Source organism: Podarcis pityusensis, assembly GCF_964106645.2.
Source record: "Podarcis pityusensis genome assembly, chromosome: Z".
Classification (NCBI taxonomy): Eukaryota; Metazoa; Chordata; class Lepidosauria; order Squamata; family Lacertidae; genus Podarcis; species Podarcis pityusensis.
This window is the reverse complement of record NC_138044.1, coordinates 12432642-12449766: the sequence shown is the minus strand read 5'-3', so window position 1 is coordinate 12449766 and position 17125 is coordinate 12432642. Positions and strand designations below refer to the sequence as shown.

At 45.3% G+C, this 17125-nt stretch overlaps 1 protein-coding gene across 13 annotated transcripts in view; it reads right to left on the bottom strand.

Annotated features, from left to right (window-relative positions):
- Positions 1 to 17125, bottom strand: part of MAPKAP1 (MAPK associated protein 1) — a 181462-nt gene that overhangs the window by 37625 nt on the left and 126712 nt on the right. For 9 of the 13 annotated variants that reach the window (XR_013981354.1, XM_080989593.1, XM_080989595.1 and 6 more), the window contains 2 exons: positions 16862 to 16969; positions 3339 to 3479 (listed from right to left, as the gene is read on the bottom strand). Coding sequence is in view for 12 of the 13 variants with exons in the window: in XM_080989593.1 (XP_080845719.1) it covers positions 3339 to 3479; positions 16862 to 16969 (249 nt within the window). In the remaining variant the exon portion in view is untranslated. The remainder of the gene's footprint in view (positions 1 to 3338; positions 3480 to 16861; positions 16970 to 17125) is intronic. The other 4 variants (XM_080989600.1, XM_080989603.1, XM_080989604.1 and 1 more) reach the window with 1 other exon arrangement.

The following is a 17125-nucleotide window of genomic DNA, read 5'->3' as shown; positions in this document are numbered from 1 at the left end:
TATATATAAAAAAAGGGTGTAGGAAGCTGCCTTACAGGGGGAAGATATGTAGCGGTGCACGCAAGCTGAGAAGGAATATGGGGCTCCAGTTTGGGAATTCCAATCTGAGACTATCCATGGTGAAAACTGAAGAAACTTCCAGCCCCTTGCAGTTTATAGTATCCTGAAGAAAGCTCTGGGCTGGCTGGAAAACTGATCAGTAAACGTTTGTTGAATGCACCCTGTTGTGGTTGTTACAACAACGACTACTCTTTTGCCTTCTGCGTATAAGTCTCAAGGCAATGCAACAAAGAGAGTTAAAAACAACATGGAAAATAAAAGCAGGGCTTTGTTTTGTTTTTAAACCAAACCTGAGGGGTTGTATCCAACCTCCTGAAGTTAATGAGCCTGAGTAGGTCAAGCCCATTAACTTCACTGTGTTTACTATGAGAAAGAACTGGCGTTGGCTGCAATCCAGCATAGAGAAGATGCCTGTGGCAGAGACCTGTTTGTCCACCTAGGAAAACTTGTTGCAACAAAAATGTCTTCTGTTGTTTCCACTTTCCATGCTGCAAATGGTATGTGTGTGGAATGCCTAGATCCCCCTCCAATTCCTATAACCTAAAAAACCATAGCATAACAACCGCACCAGTTTCCATCCAGTGTGGCCATCTGCTTCTATGCTGATTGGTAGGCAGAGTGCAGAGGAGATGGCCAGCTCTCTGCTCTCACGGCGCATGCAGGGGTTGTATACAGGGGAGCAGTAATCTCTAGGCAATTGAATATATTTCACAAAACCAGATTAAATTAAAATTATGAGGTTAAATCTTAATTACGGCATTTGCATCACACCTTTTTTCTCCCGAGAGCCAGTGTGGTGTAGTGGTTAAGAGCGGTAGTCTCGTATTCTGGGGAACTGGGTTTGCATCTCCGCTCCTCCACATGCAGCTGCTGGGTGACCTTGGGCCAGTCACACTTCTCTGAAGTCTCTCAGCCCCACTCACCTCACAGAGTGTTTGTTGTGGGGGAGGAAGGAAAAGGAGATTGTTAGCCGCTTTGAGACTCCTTCGGGTAGTGATAAAGCAGGATATCAAATCCAAACTCCTCTTCTTCTTCTTCTTCTTCTTCTTCTTCTTCTTCTTCTTCTCCTCCTCCTCCTCCTCAGGAGCTCAAGGTGTCATGAATGCTTTTCCCCACTTGCCATTTTATCCTGAAAGGAACCCTGTGAGGTAGGTTAGGCTGAGAGGCAGTGATCAATCCCAAGGCCACCCTCAGTGAGCTTCATGGCCAAGTGGGGATTTGAACCCTGGTGTCCCATGTCCTAGTCTGAAACTCTAGCCACCACACCACACCGGTTTTAAAATACACAAGGGATTTACGAATTTGCGTGGGGGGTGGAGAGAAAACGTGTGATGGTTGCACCAGGACTCTAGGCAAAGTTTGTCCCTTCATTCCAAAAGACACAAAAGCCATTTGTTTTCCCAGTAACAGCCTCTCTGCGTTCACCATTTATCTTTAGTGATCTGTCATGACCTTTTCAAGCTCTTATTTCTGACAGCTTCCAGATACAAGTGAGTCAAACTTCCCTGGAAGGAAACTATCACTCCTAGATAGTTTGCTCAAGAGCAGAAAACACAGGTCAGTCAGCGCCAGCATATAAATCCTTCCTTAACAAGACAGTGCAATAAACACATGCGCGCGCACCAAAAGCAAAAACAAAAAGCAGAAAAGATGTTTGTGTGGGGAGAGCCTCAGAGTGGATGTAACTTTCCGGGAAATAAAACATCTTATTGCCTGGCTCTTGTACACAAACGCACATGTGCTTGAGACCTGAAGGCTGCAAAAGGCCAATGGTTAAGCTCTCATCAGGGCTGGGTGCACACTGGGCTTAAAAAGAAGCAGCTCAAATAACTCAAACTTATGCACTGAGAAATTCTGCAATCTAACTTAATGCAAATTATTTGGATTGAAATTACAATCAGACTGCTTGTGTTTTCCCCATTGCGTTTTCAACGCAAAATTTCACCCAGAAAACCAGGACTCCTGAAAATTCAGTCCAGCCTTTTCCTTTGCACCCTCCCATTCCACCCATCTCCCCCATCTGAGGTCAGAGTTAAGCATGGAAGGGAAATGAGAGAAGGGAATACCATCCTAGTACCATTTGGGTGTAGGGGCTACACCAGGGGTTGCCAACGTGGTGCCCTCCAGTCGACATCTTGTGAAGCTGAATGCTGGAAGATTCAGGACAGATAAAAGTACTTCACACAGCACATAGCGAAACTATGGGAACTCACTCTCACAGGAGGCAGTGATGGTCACCAATCTGAATGGCTTTAAAAGAGGACTGGAAAAATTCATGGAGGAGAGGACTATCAATGGCTATGAGCCACGATGGCTATGCTCTGCATCAACTGTTGGATGCTTCTCAATATTAGCTGCTGGAGGGGAGAGTGCTCTTGTGCTTGAATCCTGCTTGCAGGTTTCTCATGGGTATCTAGCTGGCCACTGTGAAAACAGGATGCTAGACTAGATGGGCCACTGGCCTGATCCAGTAGGCTCTTCTTACGTTCGTAGGTGTTGTTAGACTACAACTCCCATCATTCCTCACCAGCAGTCATGCTGGCTGCGTCTGATGAGAGCTGTAGTCTAACATTTGGATGGCACCATATTAGCTATCCCTGGATTACACAACAGCAGGTATTGTCAGGATGCTGTCAGTGGCTCCTAGCTGGTTGCCCAGGAAAGTATAAGGACAAGGGAAGGTTTATTACCGTCCTTTTTCAATTCAATATTTACAGAGAGAGGCTACAGAACCCAGCCTCTTGGATAATGGCATTGTCCTGAGTGAATATCCACCCTGTCTCTCCCACTTCCTCATTCGTCAATCTCATCATCTCTCCTATGGGTGCTGCTACGGGCCCTCTGTCTTTGAGCTCTTTGCTCTCCTACTTTCAAGGCTCACTGGGTTCTGGGAGATGGAGGGTCTGTAATGCTTTCTAAAGACACCATGTTTGTCAGCTGTCGCCCCGCTTCCTCCTCCTCCTCCTCCATTATCTCCTCCTCCATTATCTCCTCCTCCTCCTCCATTATTTCCCAACTTTTCCCCTCATCTGCCTCTGAGCTGTGGTCTCCTGCAACCCACTGCTGTTAATATATACCGTCTTCCTCTTCCTCCTCCCTGGAAGGGTCAGAATGGGGAGGAGGAGGCGGTCTCCACCATTCCTCCTCTGCCCAGTCCCTGACAGGTATATTGTAAATGTCAGTGAAGAAAAAACTAGGAATGAAAGATGGTAGGTAAATGGTCACATGTATGGGGTTGTTGTTTTTTTGTTAGCATTGAGTGGGGAAAACCAATTTACCTAACTGAACGTCTGTGGTGAACCGAAGCCTGTGGATCATGCTGACTTTGAAAGACTTGTAATGGTGGCTGCTTAACATATCCTGGACGGTTGCAATGTCGATCTGTGGGTCCTCTTCAGAGATCTCTTCGCCTCTCGAACCTACACCAAAAAAAGAAAAAAGAAAGATCAAAAACATAAGAGGGCCCGTTTCTGTTGACATACCACTGCAAGGTAAAAGGATTCCGTGCAGAAGTCATTGACAGAACTGCAAAGCAGGTGAGCAAATAAATGCACTTTTGGGTCAAAACCAGAATTTTTAAAAATGCAGGTTCTGTACTAGGATGAATGAAAAGTTATGCTAGTCAATCAAACTTATTGAGTCAGTGTTAGCCATTTGTTCTGTACTTCGTTATTAGTTTTTTTGTTGTTGTTTATTTTATTGTACATGGCCTTGACATTTTTGTGACTTAGTGGTTTATAAATATTCTTATAAATAAATAAGCACAAATATCTTGTCTGTTGTATTTGGTTACAGGAAAGGCAGGTGTGGGACTCCAAGGCCTCTCCCCACTGACTCTGCTAAAAAACCAGCTCCATCAGGCAAAAGTAGATAGCGAGATTAGGATGATGACAAATAATTTAATTTATATCTCTCCCATCTTTCTGAAGGAAAGGGACTGCAAGGCTTTCCCATCAACTCAGCTGAGAGACCAATAACCTTTGGATCCTCTTTGAGAGGTGCAGAGAGTTGTTAGCAGATCCCTATTTCCTTCTTAGAGCTACAGTGTCCAGGGTTGTCTGGGAATAATAATAATAATAATAATAATAATAATAATAATAATAATAATTTATTATTTATACCCCACCCATCTGGCTGGGTTTCCCCAGCCACTCTGGGCAGCTTCCAACTGAATAATAATAATAATAATAATAATAATAATAATAATAATAATTTATTATTTATACCCCACCCATCTGGCTGGGTTTCCCCAGCCACTCTGGGCAGCTTCCAACCGAATATTAAAATCAATACAGCATCAGACATTAAAAACTTCCCTAAACAGGGCTGCCTTCAGTTGTCTTTTAAAAGTAAAATAGTTGTTTATTGCCTTGACATCTGCTGGGAGGGCGTTCCACAGGGCAGGCGCCACTACCAAGAAGGCCCTCTGCCTGGTTCCCTGTAACCTCACTTCTTGCAGTGAGCCCTTCGGCACCAGAAGGCCCTCGGCACTGGACCTCAGTGTCCAGGCTGAACAATGGGGGTGGAGACACTCCTTCAGGTTTACAGGACCGAGGCCGTTTAGGGCTTTCAAGGTCAGCACTAACACTTTGAATTGTGCTTGGAAACGTACTGGGAGCCAATGAATATCTTTCAGGACTGGTGTTATATGGTCTCGGCCGCCACTCCCAGTCACCAGTCTAGCTGCCGCATTCTGGATTAATTGCAGTTCCCGAGTCACCTTCAAAGGTAGCCCTATGTAGAGTGCATTGCAGTAGTCCAAGTGGGAGATAACTAGAGCACCACTCTGGCAAGACAGTCTGTGGGCAGGTAGGGTCTCAGGTAGTGATTGTTTAACCAGTCTGGGAACTGTAGCTCTGGGAGGGGAATAAGGGAATCCTAACAGCTCTCAGAACCCTTAACAAACTCCAGCTCCCAAGTTGCTTTGGCGGAAGCCATAACTGTGTAAAGTAGTATCATAGTGCCTTAAATGTACAGTGTGGATATGGCCAGGGAATGTTGGCAGGGTTCTCCTCTACACCATCACAGAGATCACAACCTTTGTGGGGCTTGTGGGTTCATTGGCAAACCAGAGAAACTGTTGTGGACGACAAACAAACATACATACAGTCATACCTTGGGTTACAGACGCTTCAGGTTGCGTGTTTTCGGGTTGCGCACCGCGCCGAACCCGGAAGTACTGGAACTGGTTACTTCCAGGTTTCGGCGCTTGCACATGCGCAGAAGTGCTAAATTGTGCTTTGTGCATGCACAGAAGCGCCGAATTGCAACCTGCGCGTGCTCAGACATGGTGCTGCGTGTTGTGAACGCTGCAGGTTGCGAACATGCCTCCTGCACGTATCACGTTTGCAACCCGAGTGTCCATTGTACTATTAACTCAACACACAACCTGTTTTATTGGCTACAATACAGTGCTTCCTGTAGGCCTTATTTCAATGGGGGAAGTGGGGGGAGGAGATGCTATGGGGACTGGAGGAGGTTTTTTGCGGGGGCTGTGTGGGTCCATGAGTACCCCACTGTTGATACTTGGTATAACTATTTTTGTGTGCTTTTAAACTCCCCACAAAAGGCGTCAGATATCAGTGTTTGTTTTCTCTCTCTCTCTCTCTCACCCCCCCCACCCTCCCCGCCTTTTGGCTAAAGTTGCCCAACTTGAGCCTTCAGTTAAGAGAAGGTATTATGCTAAGTCCAGTATGTTTACAGTTTTATGATGGAAACCCCAAATATTATTTACTTCATATAGCATTCTCTTTGCCATGGCAGAGCTGGCTTCCAAAAATAAAGAAGAAGAAGAAAAAGATAACATCTCATTAAGCCAAAATGACAATTATGAAAAAAGGTTTTTGGGTCCTCCCCCCACCCTTATATAAAAAATACTTTACTATGTTGGATTAACACCAATTTAAAAATTACTATAAAGTGACACACAATTTTTTCTCTCCCATAGAGCAATTTTCAAGCCAGCTGCTAATAAAGCATCTTAGCTGTAAATGATAATTCAGATGCTTTTAGATAAAGTGGTGCATGGAAACGGCTGAGGAAATTGATTTAGCTTCTTGCAGAAGATACTGCGAGAGTGACACATTTTGTTTAATACGCCAGCTAATGTAGTCCTAAAAGCCGAAACAACTGCCAGTTTCGCAGCCCTAAATTTTGTCATGAGAGATTAATGAAAATATATATATATATAAATGAATGAAAGAATTTTTTTTAATAAATGAGAAGATGGGATTTTAGCAGAGACGTCTGAAAAGTGGCAGTAAAAATGGGAACATGGCTTGCCAATTTCTGTACATTAATTCTACGCAAGACTTTTACATTGCTGGAAAGGGCTCAGTGTGGTAATAATGCTTCCAGAGCTCTGACCTTCTAATCCCCGTGTGGGCAAACTGATATCCCAAACCACTGAGCTGCTCTGAAGGTGGGAAGGGGCCAGCCTGGTTGCCCTGAAGCATTTTGTGATAGGCTTATACTGGGTTCTCAGAGGTCACATTCATGCGGTACATTTAAAGCACTTTGATACCAGTTTAAGCCGTTGTCCCCATCCCCGTCCCCCCCAGATTCTGGGAGTTTGTTAAAGGTGCTGACAGTCGTTAGGAGACCCCTGTTCCCCTCAAAGAGCTACAATTGGCAGAGACCCCTGAGAAGAGTATTGTTTAATCACTCTGGGAGTTGTACCTGGGAACAAACCACAGAACACAGAATTATTTGGGGGAAGCCATAACTGCTTAAATTTGTACCATAGTGCTTTAAATATACGGTATGGCTGTGTCTATAGTGTGTCACCTAGTGGGAGCTGGGAAGCTATCCATTCCCGTGAGAAGTGATCTGGGAACAAACTACATATCACTTTAGACCTGAGAAGCACACCCTGGTCAACAAGAGGGCCAGTTCTAGGTTGGGGGGGGGGCTTTCTTTGTTGATGAGACCTGATAGCTTTACCTGGTCAGGCTGACACTGCTGAAAGCAGTGATGGGTGCTTGGACCTGACCATCCTTTTAGCTCCTCTACAATGCTCTACCAGAGAGATGACAGGTTGGGGGAATCGTGGGGAGTTAAAAGGCTGTCTGGATCCAGTCACTGGGTGCTGCTCTGAGAGCTGGGCCACAAAACAAATTAAGGGATGGGGCCAGGGCAGGCACTGTGGCACTGGATCCTGCCAGGGCCTTGGCCGCTGCCCAAGGATGCAAATGAGTGTGTGTGAAGAGGAAAAGGTGTAGGATTGGTGTAACAAAGGAAGCTGGGGCTTACAGGGCCAAGGGGAGGAAGAGAAACAGGCAAGCACAAGGGGTGATTAGGGGCCGTGCATGGCCCACCCCTAAGCTCCCTGTGGCACAGACAAGGAATCCACAAGAAAGGGAAGTCGGTACAAGGACGAGGAGGAGCAGAAACCAATCATTATATCCACTTGTGAGGGAGCTGATGAAGAGCTATTGAGGCTATTTTTGCCAAGCCCCGGAGTCGTGCAGAGGTTGGAATCCAGTTCAGTTCTCAGCATGTCCAGGTATTTGCTGGTCCGCACACAATACTGAACAACATACCTGAGAACAGGTACAAACTTCATGTAATAAGGGTCAGGGTAGTCAAAAAGGCACCACAGAACTACCCAAAGTCCATACCACAGCTTGGTGAAATGGAGGGTGATCTGGTCTGCTGCTAGCAGAGCTTTGGTTTGATTTGGACTACAACTCCCGTTAGATGCTGTAAACTTCCCCTCTGATTAAACAACAACACTGTTAACACAACGCTGGCCATGCAAATGGGTGCTGCCTTGTACTGTTTGTTTCAGCTGTTGAGTCAACATCTGACTAGCTTGTTCACGACAGGCATGCTCCACCACCAGACCAGCTCCCCAAGCAGTAGTGGCCCCAAAGCTGTCCCTGTAGAGAGACTGATCCACAGAAGATGCTCTCACAACTACAGAATCCATGTGGCCAAGCAGTGACTGGTGGAAAGGTGCTTCTGCTGGCCAGCCAAGCAAACTGTGGAACTCCCTTCCCCATGAGGGGGGACCAGATGATGAACTGGTCCCAAGTTTGGGCAGGCTCTCACTGGCCCTGGGTGTAATTTAGGTGTGTGTAATTTCAGCAGGCAAAATTAAATGGCAAGGATGAGAAGACAAGCTTTCTTTTTTCTTTTTTTAAAGGGTGAGACCTCCATACTCTGTCCTTTAGTCTTCATAATAATAGAGTCCACTTAATAGAGAACTGGTGGGGTGGGGTGGGGTAAACCAGATAAAATATGCTCTGGAAAGCTGCATAATCACTCTAAATAAAACGCAGGGAGGGAAAGGTTCAATTGGGATACAAGGATTAAAGCAGATGGCCCCGTCATTGCAATTTCACACCCCAATGCTGTGCCACGCAAAATCCAACAGGACTTCTGAAACTGTAAAAAGTAAATCAGGCTTGTTTGACTTCCTTTGTGCCTCACAACAAATGGGATCTCTCAGCAAATGCAACACTGCATGCCACAGTAACCACACCAGTCCTACGCAGGTAGGTGGATGGTAATGACTCCTCCGGAGTCATGACAGTGTTTTTCTACTACAGATTCCCAGGTTAATGTGACCACGCTATGGACTATTATCATAACATATAACCAAGAACACAGCTGAACAAAAAGTAATGATGCATGCTCCAGATTCAACTTTCCTCTTTCAACAAGCCTTCTGAGCAGGAGTTTTTTATTCCGATCAGAATCTCAAACTGTTTAAAATTGTTTTTATATACAGGCATCCTCCCACTTATGCGGGGCTACGTTCTGGGCCCCCGCATGCATAAGTGAAATCACGTAAAGTGTTGTTGTTGTTGTTTAGTCATTTAGTCATGTCCAACTCTTCGTGACCCCATGGACCAGAGAACGCCAGGCACTCCTGTCTTCCACTGCCTCCCGCAGTTTGGTCAAACTGGTAGCTTCAAGACTTGTAGCTTCGAGAACACTGTCCAACCATCTTGTCCTCTGTCGTCCCCTTCTCCTTGTGCCTCCATCTTTCCCAACATCAGGGTCTTTTCCAGGGAGTCCTCATGAGGTGGCCAAAGTATTGGAGCCTCAGCTTCAGGATCTGTCCTTCCAGTGAGCACTCAGGGCTGATTTCCTTAAGAATGGATAAGTTTGATCTTCTTGCAGTCCTCTAAAAAGCATCTTTAAAATAAAAATAAAAAGGGAAGGAAAGGGATAAAAGATTTTCCTTTATAAACCGAGGGAGCGAACAAACCTGGCTCCAGGAGACCTGCGGGGCTTGAGGTCTTTAGGGGGAAATTGCGTGGGAAGCAGGGTTGGGTCAGGTTTCCTTCCTGGGTGCCACCATTTCCCCCCTAGGAGCCCTTGCTCACTTTCCATGCAAGCAGATGCCTTCACTGTCACCACCTTCCTCTCCTCCTCCTGAGAAGGTCAGTCTCTCAGGTATGGCCACATGGGGGGGGGGGACAGTGGCAGGGAGCCTCCACTTGCTCAGTGAGGCTGGTGGAGGGAAGCCAGCAGGAGCAACAGGAGTGGCAGAAGAATCCCAATGGTGGTGAAGCAGCGGGTGTCCCCTTTCCATTGCCCCTGTGCCTCTCGCCCCATTCCCTCCCTCTTCTTCCTTTCTTCTCTTTACAGTGGTACCTTGGGTTAAGAACTTAATTCGTTCTGGAGGTCCGTTCTTAACCTGAAACTGTTCTTAACCTGAGGTACCACTTTAGCTAATGGGGCCTCCCGCTGCCGCCATGCAATTTCTGTTCTCATCCTGAAGCAAAGTTCTTAACCTGAGGTACTATTTCTGGGTTAGCGGAGTCTGTAACCTGAAGCGTCTGTAACCCGAGGTACCACTGTACTGGTAGTTGTCTGGGCAGCCCTGTCTTTGGGGAGCCCGGCTTGGCACAGGAGGGTCTCCAGATGAGCTCTACTTCAGTCTGTCATCTTCAGATCTCCAGCTCTCTCCAATTGTTTCCTGGTATGATTCTACTTATTTATTTCCTGTCACCACACACATACACAGCCACATACGTGTGTACGTGGGGGGATGCCTGTATAAGAACGTTTAGTCCAGCATCTTGTTCTCACAGTAGCCAACCAAGGTGGAAAATCCACAAGCACAAGAGCAACTCTCCCCTCCTGCGGTTTCTAGCATCTGGTATTCAGAAGCCCTGCTCCCTCCGAGGAGGCAGAGTAAGGCCAGCATGACCAGTGTATGTAATTGTTTCCGTATATGTACTTCTTTTACATATAACGGCATTGTGAAATCATTTTGAGAAGCATCACAGGAAGGGATACATAAATGAAGTCTAAAAATAAAAGTCATTGAGAGCCTCTTTCAAATGCTCAGTTGTGTAACTAGAAACATGAACCCTGGGGTAAGAGCTATGGTGAGCTAGGGTTAGGGCTTGGGAAATGGCAGGTTGAAATCCTGCCTCAGGTTTTGTAGAGATATTCCCCTTTCTCTCTCACAAGCAAGAAAGAATGCCTCTTTCAAGATGGCGTTTGAAAGCCTAACCTTTTTATAAGGGATGAATAAATATGATCTACTGGTTTATTAGCTTTTTAATCTATCAAAAACTGTAAGCTAATAATCTCTGCTGAATAAAAGCATTGATTTTGAATCAGAAGTTCATTTGATTAATTGATTAAAACAGTTTTATTGTTTACTATGATGAATTGATTTCATTCTCTGCAACAATTTAATAAAATTTGCCGATTCAGCAGCAGCACTTTTTAATCGAAACATTTAATTGATTAATCTAACATAGGGTGGCAACTTTTTTTTCCTGTTGAGGGTCTCTTTCCCTTGGGGTAAATGGTTGGGCAACACATGCTGACTGTTCAAAGCCAGCAGTTGGCAAGAACAAAGTTGGGGGGATGCCTCCCTAATCAACCTCCCTTTACTCTGGTTGTTGTGGAAGGAACAGCCTGCTTTTGCAAGGGGTCTCCACTGATGGCTCACAGAATCTTTTTGAAGGTATGCCAAGGGCTGGAGACTGTTCACTCCTCATCTCACCAATGTCTTGACTACACTTCTCAGCCTTGATAAACACTGGATAAAGGGAGGCCTCTAAGGTGGGGTGGGGGGCAACCTCAGGCTCAGAGGTGGCTGAATCTGGCCTTCTAAATTTACTCAAAAGAATTTGAGCTCAGAGGTGGCTGAATCTGGCCTTCTAAATTTACTCAAAAGAATTTGAGCTCAAAGGAGATCCTCAAACTTAAGACACTTGCTGATTTTTTGACATCTGATAAACTTCACAACTTGTTTTTGTGTGTGTTGCACCTAAATATGACAGACTCTCTCACTTAGAGCTGCAAATTTAAGCAATTAAGATTTGTAGTTAGGTAAAAGTCTTGATCTTTTTTGTTAACTGATGCAGATTTTATTATACTGAACTGTTTAAAAGCATTAATAAATATGAATAAAAATATACTTGTTCTGATGGCACAAGATTAGACAGCTATGTCCTCTCAGACCAGCTGATTATATGAACAAATCAGACCTCTCTGGACCTCTAAGAGGGGCTGTTCTAGGCCTCTCTATTGGTCTTGCTTCTCACCCTTCTTGTGTGTTTTTGTTCCTGGCTAGAATATGTCCTTGAACTCTGATAATGCCTTTTGGTTGTCTGTGAGTAAGATAGAGGTGTGTATGTACGAAACTAGCCTCCTATACAAATGTAACATTAACATTTGTTGCCCCGCACACTTTGGCTCCAACCAACACCGGCATGTGGCCCCTGGAAGGCTGCACAGAAGGAATGTGGCCCTCAGGCTGAAAATGATTTCCCCACTCCTGCTCTAAGGCACCCGCACTGTGAATCAGTAATACAAGTAAACATGCTCACATATTAACTCCCTTGATAATAATCTAGAACCCATATCTTTGGAAAGTTGTAAGAACCATCCTCACAGGCAACACTGCCACTGACTTCATTGGAAGAAATGGTGCAACAACAATGTGATATATAAATGAACAAAATAAAGGGTACAAAATCAATGAGAGGTGTGTATATATATATATATATATATATATGCAAATGCATGAATTAGGGAGGCAGAAATCTGACCCTCGGTTGCACAGAGAGGCAGTGGTGCTTGTGCCCCATGTGACTCAGGGTGCTGGGGTATATCTGTTTGCCCCTTATGATAGATAGTAAGCTTCACAAATGCCATGTTCAAGCAGCTGAGTCAAAAGGGTTAAGGCCCATGAAACAGCACCCACGCAGGAGAAACAGAATTAGCAGGAAGTTGGAGTTGTTGGAGAATATGTGAAGCTCTAAGTAACAGCTGAGTGGCAGTGTTGGCAACAGCAGCTGGCATGTCAGGAATAGCTATGCGAGGATCTGGAAGGGAAAAACAACAAAACGCCAGAAACACCCCCCCCCATGCCCCTGGGGTGGTGGTGTAATTTCAGTGGAAGTCGGGAGGGAGACCAGAATTCTGCAAGCAGGCACCTTCCAGAGCTTGGGACTACAACTCCCATCAACCCTGGCCATTGGCCATGCTGCCTAGGGGCTGATGGTAGTTGTAGTCCCAGCAATGTCTGGAAGCACCAGGTTGGGGAACGGCTAGTCTCTAGTCTTTGGATCCCACCCTATGAACCATTACTAGGGAGCAAGCCCCACTGTGGTAAAAGTAGCATTGTGCTTTAAATCAATCCAAGACTGAGCCACAAAGACTAAATAAAACATAAACAGAATCCCCACACAACAGATTTTAAGAGGCTTTGTTGAAATTATTTCATGTGCATTCTTAAGTACATGGACCCATTTCATTGTTTGAAGTCACAGCCACTGCCATGATTCTGAGAAATAGCACCTTTCTCAAATGCACCCTTGACAGGATCTTGTGTTTAAACTTTTTTTTAGTTTGCTTTTCCTTTACAGCAGGGAAAGAACAGAAATTATTAGGAAAACCACTGACAAAAAAGAAGAAAAGAAATAGTGAGCCATCTATGACATATGAGCTGACAATAAGAACACAGGAAACAGCCTTAAATCAAGACTAGCCGCCAGCGCCAGGATCCCCGGATCAGGCTTCCGGGATGAATTTTTCCACTAGATGGGAGCCTGGGACTAAGACCAGTCCCATTTTATAGAAGAGTTCTGCTTCCTGCCTGCTCCCCTCTACCCAAGACTGACAGACTCCCTTTTATCTTTTATGGGCATGGCTTCTCCTTGGCCCCTCCCTCCACACAGATTAGCAGAGTGGCTCCTCATCCCCCAAGAAACCAACACACGAGTCCTCTACTTTTAGGGGGTATGGCATCTTCTCAAACAGGCTGCAGCTCCAGGCTTATTAGGAACACAGGAACTGCCTTATACTGTCAGACCATTGGTCTATCTGGCTCAGTACTATTTACACTGACTGGCAGCAGCTCTCCAGGTCACAGATTCAATCCCCTGGATGGTATCCAATGCCAGTCCTTCTCAAAGTAAACCCATTGAAAATACCATGCACGACTAAACTTAGGTTCATTACTTTCAGTGGGTTTACCCTGAGTAAAACCTGGAGACAACCTCTTGTATGAAACCCTAATGAGCCACTGCAAATGAATGTGGATAACATTGGGCTAGATGGACCAACCACCTGACTCTGTCTAAGGCATGTTCTAAGGGAAGGGTTGTAGCTCAGTGCCAGAGCATCTGCCTTGCATGCAGAAGGTCCCAGGTTCAATCTCTGGCAGCATCTTAGCAGGGCTCTGATGAGTGTGTGGCAAAGGCAGGGGGACGGAGGCTAACTCAGAAGAGAGGAGCAGCAATTTATGGGGTTTGGTGCCACCCATGAGTCAGGAGCCTGGGCTAAAGGAAGGGGAAGGGTCCAAGCAGTCAAGAGATGGAGGTGAGGGTGCAGGCATAGGCTGTTCAGGTGAGGGGTGGGCTGGTCAAGTCTCCACTGCCTTCTTCCCTGCTATCTCCTAGAACCAGAAGGGGCTTCAAGAGGGAAGCGCAGAAGAAGTCTCAGGTTGCATGCATTCTGCTTCTTCAGATGAGGGTACTTAAGCTGGGGGTGGTGGAGGTCCTACTGTTGCTTCAACTGCTCAGTTGGGAAACTTAATGCCAGCTACGTAGTCAGTAGGAGCATGTGTATCCAGTGCACCTTAGGAACTTCTGGAAGCACGTGCTTTTGTCAATAAAGAATTAAACTACTGGCTGCTTGTCCACCTTGGCTGGGTGTGCTCAGGACACATCTCCAGGAAGGACTGTGAATATCTCCTGCCTAAAGCACATCCAATCAGTGCAGACAATATTGACCTAGAATGGACCCAATGATCTGACCCAGTGCCAGGCAGCTTCCTATGTTCCTGCCTTGGGGACAGTGCAAGAAAATGGCAAAACTTTAATATCAACAATACAGAAGAAGTAATCTTTAGCCTTGCTGCTTCAAACATCAAATCAAGGGTAGCCTATACCATGACCCCTAAATGTTACTGGACTGCAACTTCCATCGTCCCCAACTGCTGGCCAAACTGGTGGGGGCTGATGGGAGCTGGAGCCCAACCATAGCTGGTAAGCCACCCCTGCATCAGAGACCGAACAAATCTCCTGTTTCTCCAAGAAAATAACAACACAAGGTTAACCACGCAGCACCCCCACAAAAAGACCCACATTCCCTTATTGCTTCAATGTACTAGTATATTGCTTAATGAAAGTTCTTAATTGTAATTCAATTAATTACATACACAGCGTCCCCAATTACATTTTCCAATAAGACATTGGCTTTGGTACAGGTCTAAAGGCACTTAACCAATTTTAATATATTAAGACCAATTTCCCTTGAATACTAATTACTATCTAACGATGAAATGAGAACCAGGAACTTTCCAGAAGCTGGGTGGGAGGTATAAAAGTAAATTAAGCGTGAATAGTTGGGGGACCTCGTAAAAGAGAGAGAGAGAGAAAGAGAGAGAGAGGAGAAAAAAAATAGGCAACGGCATTCCAAATACGAGTCTTACTGTATGTTTCAAAAGTCCCAAATATGGGAAGTGTTTTGTTAATCCTTTTGACAGCAGCAAGGGCTCTGTGGAAAAGGAGACATCTTGCTGTGTATTTGTGCTAATGCAAAGCCCTCTTTTTTAACTTAATCCCTTTGAAATATAAATGATACACTGGCTGAAAGAGAGAATTTTGGCTTGCATTTCACTAGCATCTGTTCAGCTCTGTGCAGAGAATGGATGGATATCCTCTCTCTCACACATATATCACACACAGTCATATATTGCACATATACATATCACACACACATTACATACGTACCGTGAGTGGATCATCTGAAATAACTCTCGTATGGAAACTCCTTTATCAGAATAAACAACTAACTTTAATTACAGCAGCTAAAATTAGACCGAAACGTATCGTGCAATTGCAGCCACTTCCAAAGGATGTGAAGAGCTCATTCACAGCTGTCCAATTCCTCACATTTTCTTTCCCCTCCACTTTGATATGCCTTAAATACTGAGTTAAGAGAAAAGAAGCAGCAAACTTAAACATATTGAGCTATGAGATAATGCCCTCTTAAACGAGAGCCAGTGTGGTATAGCGGCTAGAGTCTGGGACTTGCACCTGGGAAATCAAGGTTCAAATTCCCACTCAGCCATGAAGCTCTCTGGGTGATGCTGAGGACCAGTCACTCCCTCTCAGCCTCACCTACCTCACAGGGTTGTTGTGTGGATTAAATGAGGGGGTGAACCAGGAATGCCACCTGGAACCCCTTGGAGGAAAAAAGACAAGATAAAGATATGATAAGCAAGGAAGCTCACTGGAATCTAATCCTTAGAAAATATAAGTTAGTTGGCTTGGGCTGTTTCTTTACTTGTGTGCTTATTTATTTAGAATACTTACATTATGCTTTATAGCTTCAAGAAGTTCTCAGAGACACTTACAAAAGAGCTTCAGAAGTCTCATGACCTTTGAGTCAAGGGAGTGGACCTCACTCAGCCCATGATGATCTATTGACATCAGACAGGCTCTTTCACCAAACTCTTTTGGGGGCCTGCTTAAAACATTTTTGTGTAGACAAGCTTATGCTACTTTAAACAGTTATGGCTTCCCCAAAAGCATCCTGGGAGCTGTAGTTTGTTAAGGCTGCTGAGAGTTGTTAGGAGACCCTTAGTCCCCTCCCGGAGCTACAATTCCCAGAGTCCCCTGGGAAGAGGGACTGATAGTTAAACCACTATTGAGAATGCTAGTTCACCCACCCACCTTTCAGATTTGGCCTGCGAGGTTGATCTTGATAAGGATCCAGCCCATGCAGCTAAAATGGTTCCCCACCCCAGTATGTAAGAATGACCTGATTGGTCAATGAGCAATGGATCTGGCGGGCTGGTTTAAGAGATTAAAGATTATGTGGTTTAGAAATGCTTTTAAACAAATAAAAAGTGGAAGGAATGCTGGTAAAAGCCTGAGAAGAAGGGGTCAACCTCTGTAACAAGCCAGGCCATCCTTGCTCAGGTTTCTTGGAGCAGAAGGGTAGATCGGTGACTGGGGCAGGAGAGAGAGGGAGAGGGAGAGGGAAAGGGAGAGGTTCATAACAGGCTCGTAACTTCACAAGCACAGAGGTTAGCAGAAAACAGATTAATCATGAAGTGATAGGGTGCAGACTATTTAACCGAAAAGGTATGGAAATCAATCACTGTAGTTTTGGAAAGAGAAGTCTTTCTGGCAGGGAGGGAAGATGGCTTTGGGGGGGCGGTTGGGAAGAGGAAGGAAGAAAATAAAGAAATAGCCAGATCTTCTTCCAACTTTGCTTGCCCAGCCTGGGGGATCTAGAGGACATAAACAATGTGACCTTAAGCAGCTTTTACGAGAGAGCAAGAGAGGGAGGGAAAGGGCCAACAACGTACTATTCTCGCGGACGAGGCAGAATTCCAAAGTGCTCTGGCTCTCCAAGGTACAGTCTAAGTCAACAGGGACGTTGGGCTCGTTCTGCTTCTCCAGCCGGTACTGAGGGCCTGAAAACAGACAATACATTTACAGGATTTCTTTCAGCTTGGGCAGGGGGGAAGGGGGTATTTTTTTTTGGAGGGAGGGGAGAAATAAAACATTGAAGCAGGGGTGGGGAACCTCAAGCTCAAGAGTCAACTGTGGCCCTCTAGGCCTCTCTATCT